Genomic DNA, 19077 nt, shown 5'->3' on the forward strand with positions numbered 1-19077 from the left:
AAAAGCATCACTGACGCTCAAAAATTATGGGAACAAAGACGCAGTTTTGCCGCGATTTTCTCGGGACAAAAATCGAGATCGTCAGTATGAAGGAGCCCTAATAAAATGGTCAGCCTTAAATTTGACTGGCAGAAGTAGTCACTGGTTGTGTATTAGGTTTCAATCTGCTACTCATCCTCAAGGGTTCCAATAGCCACACTTAAATTTGCTTTTTGGTACAACATTAACCCCTTAATGACACAGCCTTTTTTGGCGTGGAGGACCAAGCGATTTTTTGGTATTTTTCCATCTCCATTTTTCAAAAGCCATAACTTTTATTTTTCCGTGGACGCGGCCGTATAAGGGCTTGTTTTTTGCGTGGCAAGCTGTAGTTTTTATCTGTGCCACTTTTGGGTACATAGACAATATCGTAAAACTTTTATAATTTTTTTTATGATAACAGGGAGAGAAAACGCATCAATTCTGCCATAGATTTTTTTTTCTTTTTTTTACAGCGTTAATCATGCAGCATAAATGACACACAAAAATTTTTCTGCGGGTTGGTATGGTTACAACAATACCAAAATTGTTATTTTTTTTAGGTTTTTACACTTTTTTGCAATAAAACCCCCTTTTTTTTGGAATTTTTTTTTTCTCTATAGCTGCATTCAAAGTCCTGTAACTTTTTTCTTTTTCTATGTACGGAGCTCTATGAGGGCTTATTTTTTGTGAGATGAGCTGTAGGTTTTTTTGGTACCATTTTGGGGAATGTACGGCTTTTTTGATCACTTTTATTGCATTTTTTGGGAGACAAAATGCTAAAAATTAGCATTTTGCCTCTGTTTTTTAGCGTTTTTTTTTACGCTTTTTGTCGTACAAAATAAAAAGGGTGTTCAACTTTTTGTACACATCGTTACGGACGTGTCAATACCCAATATGTGGGGTTTTAAATTTTTTTATGCTAATAATAGAAAAAGCATAAAAAAGGGGGTTTTTTACATTTTTTTTTTACGTTTTTCTTTTTACGTTTTTCTACACTATTCGAGTCCCTCTGAGGGACTTGCAGCACTGTGCCTATGATCGCTGTCATAAGGCATGGCAGAGGTACTGCTCTGCCATGCCTTATCGCTTATACAGCGATCCTAGGCATAGGCAATACAGGACGCCAGTGTATTACGATTTTCATTTTTTGGGTAATTATGTCATTTTAAAAACAGTTATTTTGTACAGCATACATATGAATGAAGACTTGCACCCCAAAATGGATACCCATATTTGTCCTGTGTTCAGAACTATACCCATTGTGGCCCTAATATTATGTCTGTATGCACAATGGTGCTGAAATCGAAAAGAGCATTAAACTCGGTCAGTGTTCCAGACTCTCAGTTACCTGTAGTACCCAGGAGCAAGGAAACTTTACATTTTCCAGGCTCTCCACAGCTTTTGCCCTTGCGTCCGCCATTCTGCAGATGGGCGCATGTGCTGAAGGTCAGTGGATAAAGATCCAGCTGGAGGCCTTAATTTTACCTCCCCTCGTGGACCGGACCTGCGAGAGGAGGTGAAACTAACTTTCTTTTAACTTTTATACGATCGCTGTTTTCTACACGACCCTCCGTGATATCTCAAGGCTCTTGGCTACATTTGGTGGCGGACGCATTCGCAGAAGCCGTGGTGGGGTCTGCGGATAAATCCGGGGGCCTTAGATACATAATTTCATCCTCCCTCATGGAGCTCTCACATCCACAGCTTGCGGGGCTTTAATTCCCGCTGGGAGCATGATTTTACGTCCTTGCAGATTAAGGCCCAGCAAGCTAGGACATAAAAACACTATGGAGTGGTCACTAAGGAGTTAAAGACATGTTAAAAAGTAGCCAAAGGGGTTTTGCCTTGGAAAGCTACAGCCGGCAACAGGATATTGCTTGGTGCTCATTCAATTAACCCACTGTCCACATAATACACCGCCTACGTGACCTCCAGATCGGAAGCTGCTGAACAGCACCCCCTCCCACCCCATGAACTCTGTGTGTCCTTATGATGTATGTGGTCAGGGGTTATTCTAATGGGACAACACCTTTAACAGATAAAAAAGGAAGTAGTTTTACCCAGGGGCCTTTTTTCGCTTATTTTACTGAATTTTGAAGCCACAAATTTTCCTGTAAACTACAATTTGGAGAAATTACGAATATTGACTCAATATGACAAAAAGAAAACATGGCAACTCCAGTGTTACGGCAGCGTATGTGCCGCATACAAATCACAACTTCCAGTATAGTACAACTTTAAACAAGTTTCGCAACCTTGACTCATAATTCTGGTTAACCATAGTGGTTATGTAGGACTACTCGCGGCCGCTATGACTTGGCAAATCTGATTGGATTTTACATATGAGATAAATGAGAAGCAGTAAAAAAATATGTGAAATAGTAACCACAAAATGTTTTATGTGATTGCTGTGTCTCGGCATATCATAGCTACAAATGTGTTAATCTCTGATGTACATCCTCCCTTCACACAGTTCCATGCGCTACCAGTAGAGTTTTAAACATTATCTGGATCAGATCTCTAAAAACTTTCTTGCCTATGAAGAAAATCTTATAATTACAGTGAAGACTGACACACGTGAATAAGTGCAATAGAAGACAAGACCGATCTGTAAGCAACTCTGGAATATCAACCGCAAACTGAATTAGCACCAATTTAAAAACAACACCACTTATAGCCACTAGGCGGCGATGCAAGTCAATTCTAGTGTTTCAAACAAGTTCGGCTGGAGACAAAATTTTTCTGTATGAATAGGAATACCACAAAGGGTAAAACTTGGGCACTAAAGTACCAGTCAATTGATAGTTCTGGCAGTTCCCTATTGTGAAAGGTTTCCTGTTTTACATAAAATTGGCATTAAGAATTCTGCAACTTTGTCATATACTTTATGCTTCAATTCCATTTTTAAGACATCTGCTTGCTGTCAAGTAAGTGGTTACATCCAGTAGCTGAAAACCCAGATATAGACCTAATACTTCCTCAGTTGGTGGTTTGATGCATCTGCACCCTCTGCAAGCTTTATACATCAGCAGTTCAAATCTCTCTCCTGTTTGTTACAATGTAGCAGGGGAGGTAAGCTGTATCAGCCTGGAGGCCAGATTCCATTGTACAACAGAAGGAAATACCGCTTTAAAAACAATCCTGTATTCTCTCTGACTTGTCTATAGCCTGCAGAGCTGGATCTGGCTGCACAGTGACCGGGATGTGGGAGAGAAGAATTTTGCTTCCTTTCACTGTGTTCCAAAAACAACAATTGTCCAGAATGGGGAGAATCAGTCATGGGACATCAACAGTCGCCGCCAGGATTACTAGTCTACTACACAAGGCACTTTAGGGTGCCTCCACACATCACGCCAACTGCAGAACTTCAATGGCAGATTTTTCTGCAGAAATTAAGCAGTATTTTTACAGTACAAGCCTCATGCACTGGTGTAACTATAGAGGCTGCGGTTGCACCCGGGCCAAAGAGCCTTAGGGGGCCCATAAGGCCTCTCCTCTCCATATAGGGAGCCCAGTACTATGGATAAAGCATTATAGTTGGGGGCCCTGTTACAGGTTTTGCATTAGGGCCCAGAAGTTTCAAGTTACGCCTCTGGCCTCATGGAAGAGATTGCAGAAGTCTGCACGCAATCCGCAGTATGCCCAATTATGCTGTGGATTTTTGCTGCAGATTTCAACATGTGAAATACAAGAGTTAACCCACAGCAAATCCGCAAAAAAACATTTTTTTTCACCATTTAGATGCAGATTTAGATTTGCTGCTGTAGAAGGCACTCTTATATCTGCGCCTACACATCCATAGCCCTGCACAGCTTGGCTGCTCTAACATGGAAGGGTCTGAGAAAGCTGGGCGGCAGACACTTAGATAACTCAAAAGGACATCTTCAGAGCAAACAGAATCATAGGCAACTAAACTGGCAGATGCCAGAGCCCCATAACCATCTGGAAACACCGGCTCTACGATTGACAATCTGAAAGCAGCATGGACATGGTACTCAACGTGACTCGTAACCCAAAGCATCGCATACATCCCTCGTCACATGAGTGATCAGACACCGCCGTCATGTAATGTAAAAATGCCTTTAATACCTCACTTTTACACTGAAGGAAAATGAACTGAAGTTGGAGGCCTAAAGGCTGAGGCTGCACTACTGAGGGGTTCCAACGACAATAAGATGCGTCATGCATGTCGAGCGCTGCATTGTCCTTGGGACCTTGTGTGGGTTCACATCACTAAATACATCAGTGTTCACTTATATGCCACTATACAGGGCACGTAGGATGTAAATCGGGCACGTACCCCAGGTGCAGTCAAGACTAAGGGGGAGGAGGGTGCCAGCCTAGCAATTTAGGCCCCCCTGCAGTTTACCTTGAACAGTGCCGATTCTGCAGGAAAAGGATACTACAGCTTTGGACAAACTGAGCTTGTTCTAATTCAAACAGCTGTAGCTCTGGTTCTACCGACATCCTTCTAAAGCCAGGATCATTAGCCAAGACCGATGTTTTTTTTTGCTTATTTGCAAACGCAACCCCCCCCCCCCCCCCCCCAAAAAAAAAAAAAGCACACAACTATGCTGCCGTTCATTGAAATGGGCAATTAAGTTAACTAGTTCAATATTTCTATTTTCGTGTGCAAATGCACAGAGTATACTACGCATTTAGCATTAACAAAATGCATGCGTAAAATACACTGGTCCATTCACACAGTCGGTCTGAGAAACTTTGAAAGTAGTGATTTCAATCCAACTTGATTTGATGACAGGAAATGCAGGTGGCACTTTCATTAAGGCTGCCATAAAAGTATCCTGTAAAACTCCCATTAACTCTTTGCAATCCAAATTTGAATTCAAGGTTTCCTGGGGGGGGGCTTTCTCTTTCTGCCATTATACAATGGCGCCATCTGCTGGCTAGAGCCAGTACTGTGATATAGGACATGCTGTGGAGGCCCCTGACAACAGAGCGGCCAGTAATATACAGTAAGAATACCCTGCCGGACGTCTTCTGACATCGGAGCTGTACAGCCTTCAAATCAGAATGTCTTCAGACGTCAGACAGTGGATTGGAAAGGGTTAAATTATAACTTTGCAGGAAAAAAAAATCAGGCCTTGTTATCTCAGCAAGTGGACTGTTGGCTGTCCATGCTGGGCCTCCTGCTGGCATTTCAGGTTGGACAAGTACCATAATTGGAACTTGTGTGCATTTAAATCACCATTTATATCAATGCTGCCACATATACAAACCAGGAAGTATACAGATATTGCTGTAGATGGCGATTTCAACCCACAACAGCACTGCAAAAGACAGAAAAGCAGAACATTGTGTAGTCTCCTTTAAAGCGAGACTCGCGTTTCGAAACAAAAATCTGTCCAGGGATTGGAGGGACTGGGGGTGGGGTACCTGTAGTAGTAGTCCCTTCGATCTGCCCGTTTTGAGCTCCGTTTTTGACCATCCAAGATGGCAGCAGCAATTTTATAATTACCCAATATACACTGCTCTCTGATTGGCCAGTGATGATCACATGAGCAGCTCTGGCTAATCAAAGAGCCAATATAGTGCGTTCAGTAGTCTAAAACTACCAATGTACTGTGGAGATTAGGTAGTCTACATATTATGTCGCCCATCTTAGACAGCAGAAAACGGGACCCAGAACCAGTGGATTGGGGGGTGGCAGAGAAGATCTACAGTTAATACATCCCCGATCCTGGGACAGAGTTTTCTTGAAACTGGAAGGTCACTTTAATACAACAATAATCTAAAACTTCTCGCCAATAGAATTTAAGAGCATAAATACTGTACGCTTCCGATTTATGATCTACTTAGAACAAAAAAATGCCACTAAAACAATTACAGGAAGCCTAAAGAACAATAAATAGTGAATCTCGCTCTAAAATCCTGCTAATACCATTTCCCGAACTATAAAGGAGAACCAGAGGAAGTATCCGACTGTCTGGCGGCACCTCTCACGGTCTTCAAGGAGATTGGTTATTAATAGCAGAGAAGCTTTTGTGCTACTGCAGGTTATAAAAAGATCTACAAAATATGTTGAGGTCTCTGAAAAGGCACATCGTTCTGTAGAATACAAGTACTGGCCATAAGATTCAAGTCCATACACAGCAGCCACTTTATATCTTGATCCAGTTGGCCTCACACATCACAAATAGTTCCGAGCCCATATGGCTTTGTTGGTCAAAACAATCAGATGACCGTACTAGCAAATCCACAGTTCATGGCGAGGTATCTGAAAGTTTTTTCCTCCCCTTAAGCCCCACCTTCAAAATGTGACCACGCCACCATAAACATAACTATAACCTACTTATTAATGTGACCATCTGGCTTTAGGAGAAAATTCTGTCCCAGGATTGGAAAGGGTATATTAACTGAAGTTCTTCTCCATCGTCCCTCTGATCCACAGGTTTCCAGTTCAGTAATCAGCAGTCCAAGATTGCTGATGCGATTTTCTATCTAGCTAATGCACACTGCACTCTAATTAGCCAGTGATGGGCAATCAGAGAGGAGGTATAGTGCATTGGTAGTCTTGCACTACCTAATCTCCCAGAATGCACTGGTAGTGTTAGACTACCAATGCAGTATATCTGTTCTCTGTATGGCTAGTGTTGGTCACGTGATCAGACATGACTAATTAGAGAGCAGTGCACAGTGTGCATTAGCTAGTTAGAAAATTACATCAGCCATCTTGGATGGCTGGTAACTAGACCAAAATCGGAGGGTCATCTTAACACTGTCTTTCCATACAATACATCCTGAAAAAAAAAAAAAGAAGAGTTCCCCTTCCAAGAGCGGCTCCTAGCAGATAAGTGTGACTGCAGGACCGCTGTCATCCTGTGTCTCCTCCCTGACCTTCAAGCTTCTGTTTACCTGCACCAGTGTATTCTTGATTGTACCCTGATAAAGTTCCAAGTAAAGTTTTGCCAAGCCCTGACCCTTCCCAGGGACCTGAGGTACATTACACAGTCTGCGGCTCCTTTATTTACCACAGAGGGTCATTCTGGTGGGTAACGGAACGGTGGCGTCACCCGTGACAACCTTATCTCCTGTTCTTATGTTTATTGGCCAATCCCTCTCCTAGGGGTGTCCGGAAGAGGCTCAGCGCTGCTCTGGCCGAGGCTACGTGTGTTCCTCCGGGAGGGAGCCTGGTAAGTGCCACCATGACAAGTGACCACTCTACCCTCCTAGCTCCTCAATGTATGCCCTGTGTCCGGAGTTACCCTACGGGAAGCTGCATAAAGCTTGGAGAAAATGGATATAACTAAAAATGGCTGAATATCATTTGTAACTACGTCACAAGGAAAGGACAACTCAAATCATAACTATTGATAGATGTGACGCAGCATCTTTTAAACAGGTGGGAATCCGGATTGGGGTGAGGGAAGAACTACTAGTACATCGCCACTGGGCTGTCCAATTGTGCACTACAGCCTCCTTAGGATTACAATTACTTCAATAACTGAAGTTTCTATATCCTTTAGTTTGGACTTTAAAGGGGTTGTCCAGAATTTAAAATATGACCGCTTTGTTCTTAAAACAGCGCCACACCTGTTCATAATTTGTGTATGGTATTACAGCTCAGCTGTACTGATGTGCATAGGGCTACGTTGCAATAGCTGATACAACCTATAGACTGGTTCATAAGTTCAGGCTTTAGGTGTGTAAGTATTTTAAAGGAGCCCTTAGCACATGAATAGGAATTTCCAGAAGCCATGCTGTTTTTGCCTATTTGGCTTAAAAAATGCTATGGAAAACATGACATTTGTATAAAATCAGTCAGATCCTGTATGTGCTTTACCTCCCAAAAGCTTTTGTTGAGCACAGGAAATTCAGAAATTCAAGCTGTCATCACCTGCAACTGTGCAAAATTCTGTGAGAATTATATTTTCTTGCTGACAAATGCCATAGGACAATAAAAACTGCCATGTAATACCAGCTTAGCCAGGATAACCGTTATCATCTAAAATCAGTGATCTCTGACCATGCTGGGAAATGCAGCCTCAGAACAGCAAGCTAGCTACAGGTTGGAGCCCACTGATTTCAATACCACTTTCTCTACGGCCGTTCTAGAACTAAAAATCTCAGCATCCAGATGAAGGCCCTTCCATAGTCAGGGCCAATTAAGGTCAATACAAAAGAAAAGCAAGAAAAGATGCCAAGTTTTCAAAGTTGCCATGTGTTATTACAACATAATATTTAAAGAGATTTTTCAGTTTTAGGGTGTTGAACAGGTCAATGCGACCTTTCTTTCTGAAAAAGCACCTCTCTTGTCCGTGGACGGTGTCTGGTATTGCAGCTCAGTAGCACTGAGCTGCAGTACCAAAAACAGCCCCTGCAGAAGAGTGATGCTCTTTCAAAAAGAGGTTTTTCTAATCTTTTGCAACCACTCTAAAACACAATTATTTTTTTCCATCATTGCTTTTCAAGAACCAGAAGTATATAAAGGCTTACTTTTCATAAGCTGTGTTTTTTGTTTTATTTTTTAAACACAAATGATCGATTTATTTTTAAAATCTGGTATATGTACCCCAAAACGTTTGCCAGAGTCTTACTATTTTGGAACAAAAATACATAAAAAAAAAAAAAAAAAAAAAAAAAAAAGGTTGTCGACACTTTCAAAGACCCGTTACATTTTTAATTTTTATATTGCTGTACAAGGACTATTTTTTTGTGGGACGACCTGTAGTTTTCATGTATACTATTCTTTGATCTAAGCAATTTTTTAAAATCACTTTTTATTCTGTTTTTGAGAGCTAGGGTGAGCGAAATTAAAAAAAAAAAAAAAAAAAAAAAAAATCTTTTTTTTTAAATGTACAGCATTCACAATGCAGCATAATTTAAAGGGGTTGTCCCGCGCCGAAACGGGTTTTTTTTTTTTTCAAACCCCCCCCCCCCCCGTTCGGCGCGAGACAACCCCGATGCAGGGACTGAAAAAAAGAACAGCATAGCGCTTACCTGAATCCCGGCGCTCCGGTGACTTCTATACTTACCGGTGAAGATGGCCGCCGGGATCCTCTACCTCCGTGGACCGCAGCTCTTCTGTGCGGTCCATTGCCGATTCCAGCCTCCTGATTGGCTGGAATCGGCACGTGACGGGGCAGAGCTACACGGAGCTACACGGAGCCCCATAGAGAACAGCAGAAGACCCGGACTGCGCAAGCGCGGCTAATTTGGCCATCGGAGGGCGAAAATTAGTCGGCTCCATGGGAACGAGGACGCTAGCAACGGAGCAGGTAAGTAAAAAACTTTTTATAACTTCTGTATGGCTCATAATTAATGCACAATGTATATTACAAAGTGCATTATTATGGCCATACAGAAGTGTATAGACCCACTTGCTGCCGCGGGACAACCCCTTTAATACGTTCATAGTACAGATTGCTACAGATGCAGCAATAGCAATTTTGTACAGTTTTTATAACAATTTTTATTGTTAACAAGGACAATTTGTCTTTTACTTGGATTTTAATTTTTTCAACTTTTCTCTTATTTTTTTTACTATTGACAAGATTAGTCAAGAGTGAAAAAAAAAAAACAGGGTTCAAGGAAAAAAAACAAACAAACTGGTTATACGTGCAACAACACAATATACACATATATTAAGCTAAAGGCTTTAGAGGGGATTTTTTTAAGTCATGGTAATATAATGGCATTACAGTTCCTCAAGGTTTTACTGCGGAATATCGCAATAAATGTTGCCATTTTATCATTGCCAAAAAGCCACCTGAATGGATTTTAGACAGTGGTCTGAAGGTCACATGCAATTCTGCATCCCATAGAGCAGTGGTCCCCAACCTTTTTGGCACCAGGGACCAGCTTCAAGCAAGACCATTTTTACTAGGCCTGGCAGGGTTGGGCGGGACATGGGTGGGGCTTTGGTTATAGGGGGCGGGGTTACAAATGGGGTTGGAGTTTAGTGCATTCTTATTTAATTATGACATTTAGAATGTCCTGGCAGTACACACATAGGGCAGTATATAATCTATCCCCCCCCCCCCAGCACACACATAGGGCAGCATATAATTTATCTCCCCCCCAGTAATAGACAGCCCCCATTTCTCAGTAATTAGCAGCCTCTCCCCCTGTAATAAGTAGCCCCCACCCCAGTAATAAGCAGCCCCCCCAGTAATAGGCAGCGCCCCACCCCCCGTAATAGGCAGTGCCCCACCCCCCGTAATAGGCAGCCCCCCCCCCCGTAATAGGCAGCCCCCCCCCCTGTAATAGGCAGCCCCCCCCCCCGTAATAGGCAGCCCCTTTCCCTGTAATAAGCAGGCCCCCTAGTAATAAGCAGGTCCCCCCCCAGTAGTAAGCAGCCCCCCCAGTAGTAAGTAGCCGCCACCCCCCCAGTAATAACCAGCCCCCCCCCCCGTAATAAGCAGCCGCCCCCCCCGTAATAGGCAGCCCCCCCCTGTAATAGGCAGCCCCTTCCCCTGTAATAAGTAGCCCCCCCAGTGATAACCAGCCCCCCCCAGTAATAAGCAGCCCCTTCCCCTGTAATAAGTACCCCCCCCCCAGTAATAAGCAGCCCCCCTAGTAATAAGCAGGTCCCCCCCCAGTAATAAGCAGCCCCCCCAGTAATAAGCAGGCCCCCCCCAGTAATAAGCAGCCCCCTGCCCAGTAGTAACCAGCCCCCCCCAGTAATAGGCAGCCCCCCCCCCGTAATAGGCAGCCCCCCCCCGTAATAACCAGCCCCCCCAGTAATAGGCAGCCCCTTCCCCTGTAATAACTAGCCCCCACCCCCCAGTAATAACCAGCCCCCCCCCAGTAATAGGCAGCCCCTTCCCCTGTAATAAGTAGCCTCCACCCCCCCCCAGTAATAGGCAGCCCCCCGTAATAGGCAGCCCCCCCCCATAATATGCAGCCCACCCAGTAATAGGCAGCCCCCCCAAACCATATACTTACCTCCTCCCTGCTGTCGCTCTCTGTCTGCTTGCCCTGACGTCAGTGTGCAGCCCGGAACGCTTTCTCCCCGAGTCCTCTCCTGCGGAACTAATGAGCAGGGGACTCGGGGAGGAGAATCCTGGCTGCACAGACGTCAGTGTGTGCGCCGGGATCAGCGCGATTACCAGCGGGGAGCTGCGGCGCCCCCGCTGGTAATCGCTTCAGTGGTCAGCGGTGTCGGCACGCCGCAGGCCACATAGCACAAGGCAGCGGGCCGGATTCGGGGCACGGGCCTTGTGTTTAGAGCAAAAGTTCCCGGCGGTGCCGCGGACCGGCGCTAACCACCCAACGGCCCGGCCCCGGTCCGGTGGTTGGGGACCCCTGCCATAGAGCAGTGTTCCCTAACTCCAGTCCTCAGGGACCGCCAACAGGTCATGTTTTCAGGATTTCCTTAGTGTTACACAGGTGATGTAATTATTGTCGGTGCCTTAGACATTGCCGCAGGTGTTCTTGCTATAGGATATCCTGAAAACATGACCTGTTGGTGGTCCCTGAGGACTGGAGTTGGGGACCCCTGTATTAGAGGACTATTGCGGTTTCACTACCATCATAACAATGCCATGATTTTACTGCGACTTGTGAAAAACCAAAGTCACTATGAAGCCCTAACCCTACCTTCATCATTTAATAGCATAATAGACGTTCTACTAAATGCCATTATATTTTGCCAGGTAAACATCTTAATTCCAGAACAGGGTGGCATTTAAGAACTGCTGCCTGACTCAGACACTGCCAGCCGCTTGACCTACTCCATAAAGCAACACCCACGCTCTGCCAAGACTCATCCATCCTCAGACAAAAAGAAAAAAAAGCTAACACTAAATTAGGAAAATGTTTCAAAATGTGCGACACAGAAGACTGAACACGCAAAATGAGGAGACTGTACTTCTACATCACAGCACAAACTCAATGTCTCTTCTACACTGCAGAAATCTCTATTGACAGGAGAATCCAGGGTCTTAAAAGGGCATCTGCCATCAAAACACTTAAGACGGTCATTTTTTGTACCACCTGGTGTACTCTGAAAATGTAGCAGCACGTAGAGACGAGCAAATCCCTTTGGAGGGGGTGTATTCCAACTAAATTCACCTTTTGACATACAGACACATCTGAACAGGTCACTAGTGAGAATCAATCACCAAATCCAAGAGGTCACCTATGCTTTGTAGAGCGCCAGAACCCTTTTAGCACAACTCAGAGATTTCAAACACCAAAAAACTCCAAGTTTCCAAAACGCAGTCAAATCAATTAAATTCCAGTACTACCAATTGAAAGATCCCCCAAATCAACATTATCTTCTGGCATACCCAAATAACATGGATAGCTACAAATGCAAAAAAGAACATTTATATCACACACACGTCTGAAATAACTTCACCCGACTTAAACATTGTACACCAAGAATATAAAAACATGAAAACTCCACCACCCCTATCCATTGGTTGTGTATGATAGAATTATAGAATGGGAGAGTTGGAAGGGACCTCCAGGGTCATCTGGTCCAACCCCCTGCTCAGTGCGGGATCACCAAATCATCCCAGACAAGAGGTCTGTCCTGTCCAGTTTGAAGACTTCCATTGAAGGAGAACTCACTGCCTCCTTTGTTCCACTCATTGATCACCCTCACTGTCAAAGTTTTTTCTAATTTGTGTCTCTTCCCTTTCAGTTTTATCCCATTGATTCTAGTTTTTTTCTTATGCAGATGAAAATAGGGCTGATCCCTCTGCACTGTGACAGCCCTTCAGATATTTGTAGACAGCTATTAAGTCTCCATTTAGCGTTCATTTTTGGAAGCTAAAGATTCCCAAATCCTTTAACCGTTCCTCATAGGACATGATTTGCAGACCGCTCACCATCTTGGTAACTCTTCTCTGAACTTGCTATAGTTTGTCGATGTATTTTTTAAATTGGGGTGCCCAGAACTGGACACAGTATTCCAGATAAGGTCTGATCAAGGAAGCGTAGAAGGGGATAATGACCTCACATGATCTAAACTCGTACGTTCCGCTCAAACTGTGCTTGCCTTGTTTTTGCTACTGCATCACCCTGTTGATGCATGTTCAGTCTGTAATCTATTAGTGTACCAAAGTCTTTTTTTACATGTGCTGCTGCTTAGCCCAATTCCTCCCATTCTGTATGTGCTTTCTGCATTTTTCTTGCCCAGATGTAGGACTTTGCATTTCTCCTTGTTAAATACCATTATGTTACTCACTGCCCACTGTTCAAGGTTGTCCAGATCTTTTTGAATTAGGTCTCGCTCTTCTCTAGTGTTAGTCATCCCTCCTGAAACATGATCAGTTTCCCCTCAATTCCCTTCTCTAGATCATTTATAAAAATGTTGACCACCATCAATGGGCCCAGGACAGAGTCTTGTAATTCCCCACCTGAGACATTCTTCCACCTGGATGTGTAGCCATTTATACTGCAATTTAGTTGCCCTGTAGTGAATGGGCTTAAGCTGCTATATCACACAACCTGTGGACAAGTGTGCCACGTTTTTGGTAGAAATTGGACATATTTTTGTTAACCCCATGCCACCCCTTTTAATGAGTATTCCCAGAGAAGTTATAGCACATCCTATAGAAATGCCATAAATGTAACCTGTTGGAATAACCCTTGGCCTTCGCTAGGGAAGATCTTTAACATGCGAGACATTCTGCAGAGTGGACCACTGTGTGGCTACTATAGCTTTAAATATTGTGGTTACTGCCAATGAACTGTAGAGAAATTTATCAGGAATAATCCAACAACAATGCAAAGCCACATGTGAAAGGAGAACTGCTAATAGGAGTCATGTGTTGGATTTCGTGAACACATTCCACGCTCCGGAATCTATTCATGCATAGATTTGGATAACAGAATTATAATGAACAAAAATGTATTTGTGCACAGAATTTGAGTTTAAAAACCAGACATATTGGAGGCATCAAAAATGGTAAGCTACTAAGCCCACCAGACACTTTCCAAGCTCCATAAGAAGCTGCGAGCTGTGTGCAACAGTTAAACAGAAATTTTAAAACTGCACACTGTTCCATCTGTAACGCCCTGAAATGCTTATTTGGAGGTTAGTTAGTATAAGCCCACCTGGTTTTGTGGGACCCAAATACCAAAAGCAACCTGGCAACTATGCTTTATGTTACAGGGGCTGGCCTGGATGAGATAAAAAGGACTGTCTTTTTTTGAAAAAACGTGAAGAAAACCGTGCCACACCTGTCCACAACTTGCTCATGGTATTACAGATCAGATGCCGTAGAGCCAAGCTGCAATGCCAGACACGATGATAGGAAAACGTAACTGCTTTCTTCCAAAAACCCAATTCTGGACAACCTCTTTAACCACCATACTGCTTTAGAGCAAACATGACTTCTTGGGGTGCCCCGAGGACTGGAGTTGGGAAACACTGCTCTAGAAGGATTGGTTGAGAGGGGCATATGACTAGTAGGAGTACACACAACACAAGATCGAAGTTGCATTACTAAAAGAGTTCAGTCCTACCTGGACCCTGAAGCCTGATTGTGCCAAAAGTGGCATTTAAAGGGGTTGTCCCGCGCCGAAACGGGTTTTTTTTTTTTCAACCCCCCCCCCCCCCCCCCCGTTCGGCGCGAGACAACCCCGATGCAGGGGTTAAAAAAGAACACCGGAGAGTGCTTACCTGAATCCCCGCGCTCCGGTGACTTCTTACTTACCTGCTGAAGATGGCCGCTGGGATCCTCTCCCTCGGTGGACCGCAGGGCTTCTGTGCGGTCCATTGCCGATTCCAGCCTCCTGATTGGCTGGAATCGGCACGTGACGGGGCGGAGCTACACGGAGCCCCATTCAGAAAAGAAGAAGACCCGGACTGCGCAAGCGCGGCTAATTTGGCCATTAGACGGCGAAAATTAGTCGGCTCCATGGAAACGAGGACGCTAGCAACGGAGCAGGTAAGTGAAAAACTTCTTATAACTTCTGTATGGCTCATAATTAATGCACAATGTACATTACAAAGTGCATTAATATGGCCATACAGAAGTGTATAGACCCACTTGCTGCCGCGGGACAACCCCTTTATTAGCTGTGAGCTGGCTCTTTTACAGATTCTAGATAGGGGTCTGGGAGCTTCAATCTATACCTCAGTATTCCCCAATCTATTGAGGAAGTCAACTCGCAAGAGCAAAATAAGATTACCACAACCAACTGTATGGTTCCGTCTGAAGATATGATATTAGAGTCCTCCAATTGCCCTCATTTTGCAAGTGAGGGGAAGGGGCATCAACAATTCTCTATTGCACTGGGCCAATCATGGTGCTAGGCTGTCAAGGCATCGGAGTCACATCACATGACCTTGTGGAGAGGACTCCACAACAAAGCTGATGAAAACTAAAATCACCGGTCAACCATAGTATCGTGATGGGGGTGTAATATACACATATTATGTACATAATTGTGTCCCTCAAGTGAACATGTTTTTCTCAGCTTTGCTCACCAAAATCGTACACAGATCTGTTAATGCAGGCAACAAAATCTGGAATCCAAAACAGAAAAACATCAGAAGACATTTTATCAAGAAAATGTCTAACAGGGGATTTATGGCTTCATTCTCCAAGACTGCAGTGCTTCCAACTGAGGTTCAACAAGCCGACTGTAACCTTGCGTTAATCCCTAAGGGGCTAGTCCTTTAAAAACATGTCCATATCCTACAATCATTGCTGCCAATTATTACATCAGTATGGGCACAACATCTCTAAAATAAAGGGTAGAATCCAGCACTTAGGGTTAGAGAGTATCGACAGGCAAGAATTTTTAACATAAGTATATTACACAGTCATAGTTTTAGGGATGAACAACCTAGTTTTGTGAAACTTATCATAAAGTTACAGCAAAAATGTCTCATCAAGAAAGATACAAATCCTCATATCTTCCTGACTCACAATTAAATTAAAAATAAAAGAAAAATCAATCATTAAAGAAGAGAACATCCATAATTTCAGGAGGATGACTTCTGGTATTGCTTGTAAGGTGCCATAGATTGATTTCCTGTTTCTGAGAGTGTTGACTGAACAGTCATCCAAACAACAGATTTTCCATGAAGCGGTACCAGAGGAACATCTACAGATCAAATATATATTTTTCTAGACTGCATCATTCATCAATCTCACGTCTTTGGTGTCTGGTCTTTTCCTATAGGATGGTACAGTTTTCATATATATGCGGTGATGCTCATCTTTGCGTTGCACATATTATATGCATGTTCAGTCGGCAAATGTGCATGTTATTTGTAGAATGAGGTTTCAAACACTCTTCAAATGGTCAAATGAAGGCTTAGCCAACAGAAAAACTCTACATAACGCCTACAGCTACCTTAAGGTTGGGTCTACATGAGGGCAGTGGAAAGCCTGCCTCAAAACACTCACCATTTGGTGTGAATTTTGAAGAGGGATTTATCGTGCATTACTGTGTGGAATTTAACGCTCGCGCAGTCGTTTAGACAACCATCAGCCCATTTAAAAAGGGATATAAGAAAAACTTTGTTCTAAACGCGTGATAATTCTCCCAACTACAGCTTATCACCATTAGCAGTCAAAGGAGATTGGGTAAATAAAACAATAATATGACAACAGCGACCCTTTACTCATACTCTCTTATATCTGTAGTTTGGAGAACCTCCAGCAACATTTACATCGGTGTGTGTAAAATACAAGCAACATTTATTTTTTGTCTGCTTTTTACAAAATTAGATTTACTGGCCCTTTAATTAGTCTTCTAAATAAAGATCCATTTACACTCAAAGATAATCTTTTAAATGACTGAAAGATTTTACGATCTATTTGCAATGGCCATTAACACTTTATCATCTTCATTTGCATGTAAAAGGGCCTGCAGGAGCTGTTTGCAGAGCCCAGCATGTAATTAATCACACGCCCACATGTCTGCGTTTATATGTAATGAATACAGCTCATTTTTGGTCGTTTGAAAGAATTTTGAGCGGTAATCGTTACCTGTAAATGGGCCTCAACAGACTAGTGAATAGTTAAAACAGAGAATCTGGACTTTCTGCACATTAATTTCACACCTGCTCCACAAGAACAAACAGATGGTTTTTGTATAGCTCTGGTCTAGTTTACCTTGTCCTCCTCTTCCCTCTGCAGGCATTCCTGGGCTTTCCTTTGCAGCTCTTCCTGAACAGCACGGGCGTATTCAGAATCCAGCTCCTCTCTAGAGGCATAAAAATAAAACTAATAAAAGTCCATCCATGAGATAATATCACAATCACCAGTCACATAAAACTATATTAAAAACACTATCCAATGGTTATACCATGGTTGGCCGCACCCCTATCATATAGTGGAAAACAGGGCAAAAAATCCCTTCTATATGGGTGTACAATGTAAACAAAAGAGCGGTATAAACCCAAGGATTTTGGAAAGGACATTTTGGATAAAGGTTAACCAATTTCTCCAAGGTGGTCTCAACCAATACCAAAAAGGAACCCTTCCCCTATACACTACCAGTAGCTGAGCTGCTGTATATTCCAGATCTTCAATTGTTTGAGGTCTTAATGTGATTACGTAGAGTTTAGTGCCATCAAGAAAGCCATATCATCATAGAACTTCTGGCTTAAAGAGATGAACATGAATACTGGGCCCTACTGTAGTCAAGTAGATAAGATGGAAGCTGGTGGTGTAATGTGAAGGACATGCCAGATATAGGACACTAAAGTAAAATGTGGACAGAAAATTGCATACAAGGATGTATATAGACCAAGCCCATCAATGCCCTATACAGCAAGATGCTTCGTTATGGGAGCAAAGTTTACAGTCTTTCTTTTTGGGGGTTTTGGGCTGCAGGAGATACTCAGCAGTTCCCGTTACCTGGATGCAGGTAGAACAGGGTCACAAACACAGGAGTATTTATGTTTACAATTTATAATGGTTGTTCCATTAACATTTTTACAGTTGGAATCACTAAATATGTATGCTCCAGCATCTACATATTGCTATTACATACATATTATGATGCCGTCTGCACTTTTTTGGATTTCCTCTTAGAATGTCTACCTAATGTGTCTGGTGCTGGAGGTCACACATGCTCGGTAAGATCAGTCCCATCACAATTTCAGCCATTTTTCACACTACAAGCAGCTTCTTATCAGCACTGGACACATTAATCATAGAATGGTAGAGTTGGAAGGACCTTCAGGGTCATTGAGTCCAACACCCTGCTGAAGGCAGGATCCACTAAATCAGTGTTTCTCAACTCCATTCCTCATGGACCCCCAACAGGTCATGTTTTCAGGATATTCTATATTAAGAACCCCTGTGGCAATGTCTGAGGCGCTGACAAAAATGACATCACTTGTGCAATACTGAGGAGATCCTGAAAACATGACCTGTTGGCGGTTTCTGAGGACTGGAGTTGGGGAACACTGCACTAAATCATCCCATCATTAGGTAGACGTTCTGAGAGAGAAACAAAATATTTATGACACATTATTTTCTTTTTATAAATTATTCCAATTGGAAAAGGTTTATGGTAGAGTAAATTAAAGGGGTATTCCGATCTCGGCTAAACATGGCCACGATGTGATCATCACTGTGCACAAAGGAGGTCAGAGGATGGAAAGAGCTTTCTTTACCAGGGCTATGCCATTTCTGTAACCTCCATAGAAGTCAATAGTTGCTGAACAGTGTAGAACAGCGAGCTGCGCTGTGAAATACGCCTAATGGTTTCTCCAGGACCACCACCACTCATATGCATAGGGTGTTTCTGCTATTACAGCTCATCCCCATTAACTTGTGTTCCTGGACTTTAGTATTTCAGCATTCAAGTATCGCGCTAAAGCTCTTTTTTCTAATTGCACAGGACTAGAGATGAGCGAGCACCAAAATGCTCGGGTGCTCGTTACTCGGGACAAAATTATCGCGATGCTCGAGGGTTCGTTTCGAATAACGAACCCCATTGAAGTCAATGGGCGACACGAGCATTTTTGTATATCGCCGATGCTCGCTAAGGTTTCCATTTGTGAAAATCTGGGCAATTCAAGAAAGTGATGGGAACGACACAGCAACGGATAGGGCAGGCGAGGGGCTACATGTTGGGCTGCATCTCAAGTTCCCAGGTCCCACTATTAAG

The 19077-nt window shown here is 43.3% G+C and overlaps 1 protein-coding gene across 1 annotated transcript in view; it reads right to left on the reverse strand.

Moving 5' to 3' along the window:
- The window catches only part of LOC136632422 (coiled-coil domain-containing protein 50-like), a 106401-nt gene that overhangs the window by 38734 nt on the left and 48590 nt on the right, over window positions 1–19077 (reverse strand). The window contains exon 5 of the mRNA XM_066607284.1: window positions 17070–17160. Coding sequence (XP_066463381.1) covers window positions 17070–17160 — 91 coding nt within the window. The remainder of the gene's footprint in view (window positions 1–17069; window positions 17161–19077) is intronic.

This window comes from Eleutherodactylus coqui, chromosome 6 (genome assembly GCF_035609145.1).
Source record: "Eleutherodactylus coqui strain aEleCoq1 chromosome 6, aEleCoq1.hap1, whole genome shotgun sequence".
In the NCBI taxonomy this organism is placed as follows: domain Eukaryota; kingdom Metazoa; phylum Chordata; class Amphibia; order Anura; family Eleutherodactylidae; genus Eleutherodactylus; species Eleutherodactylus coqui.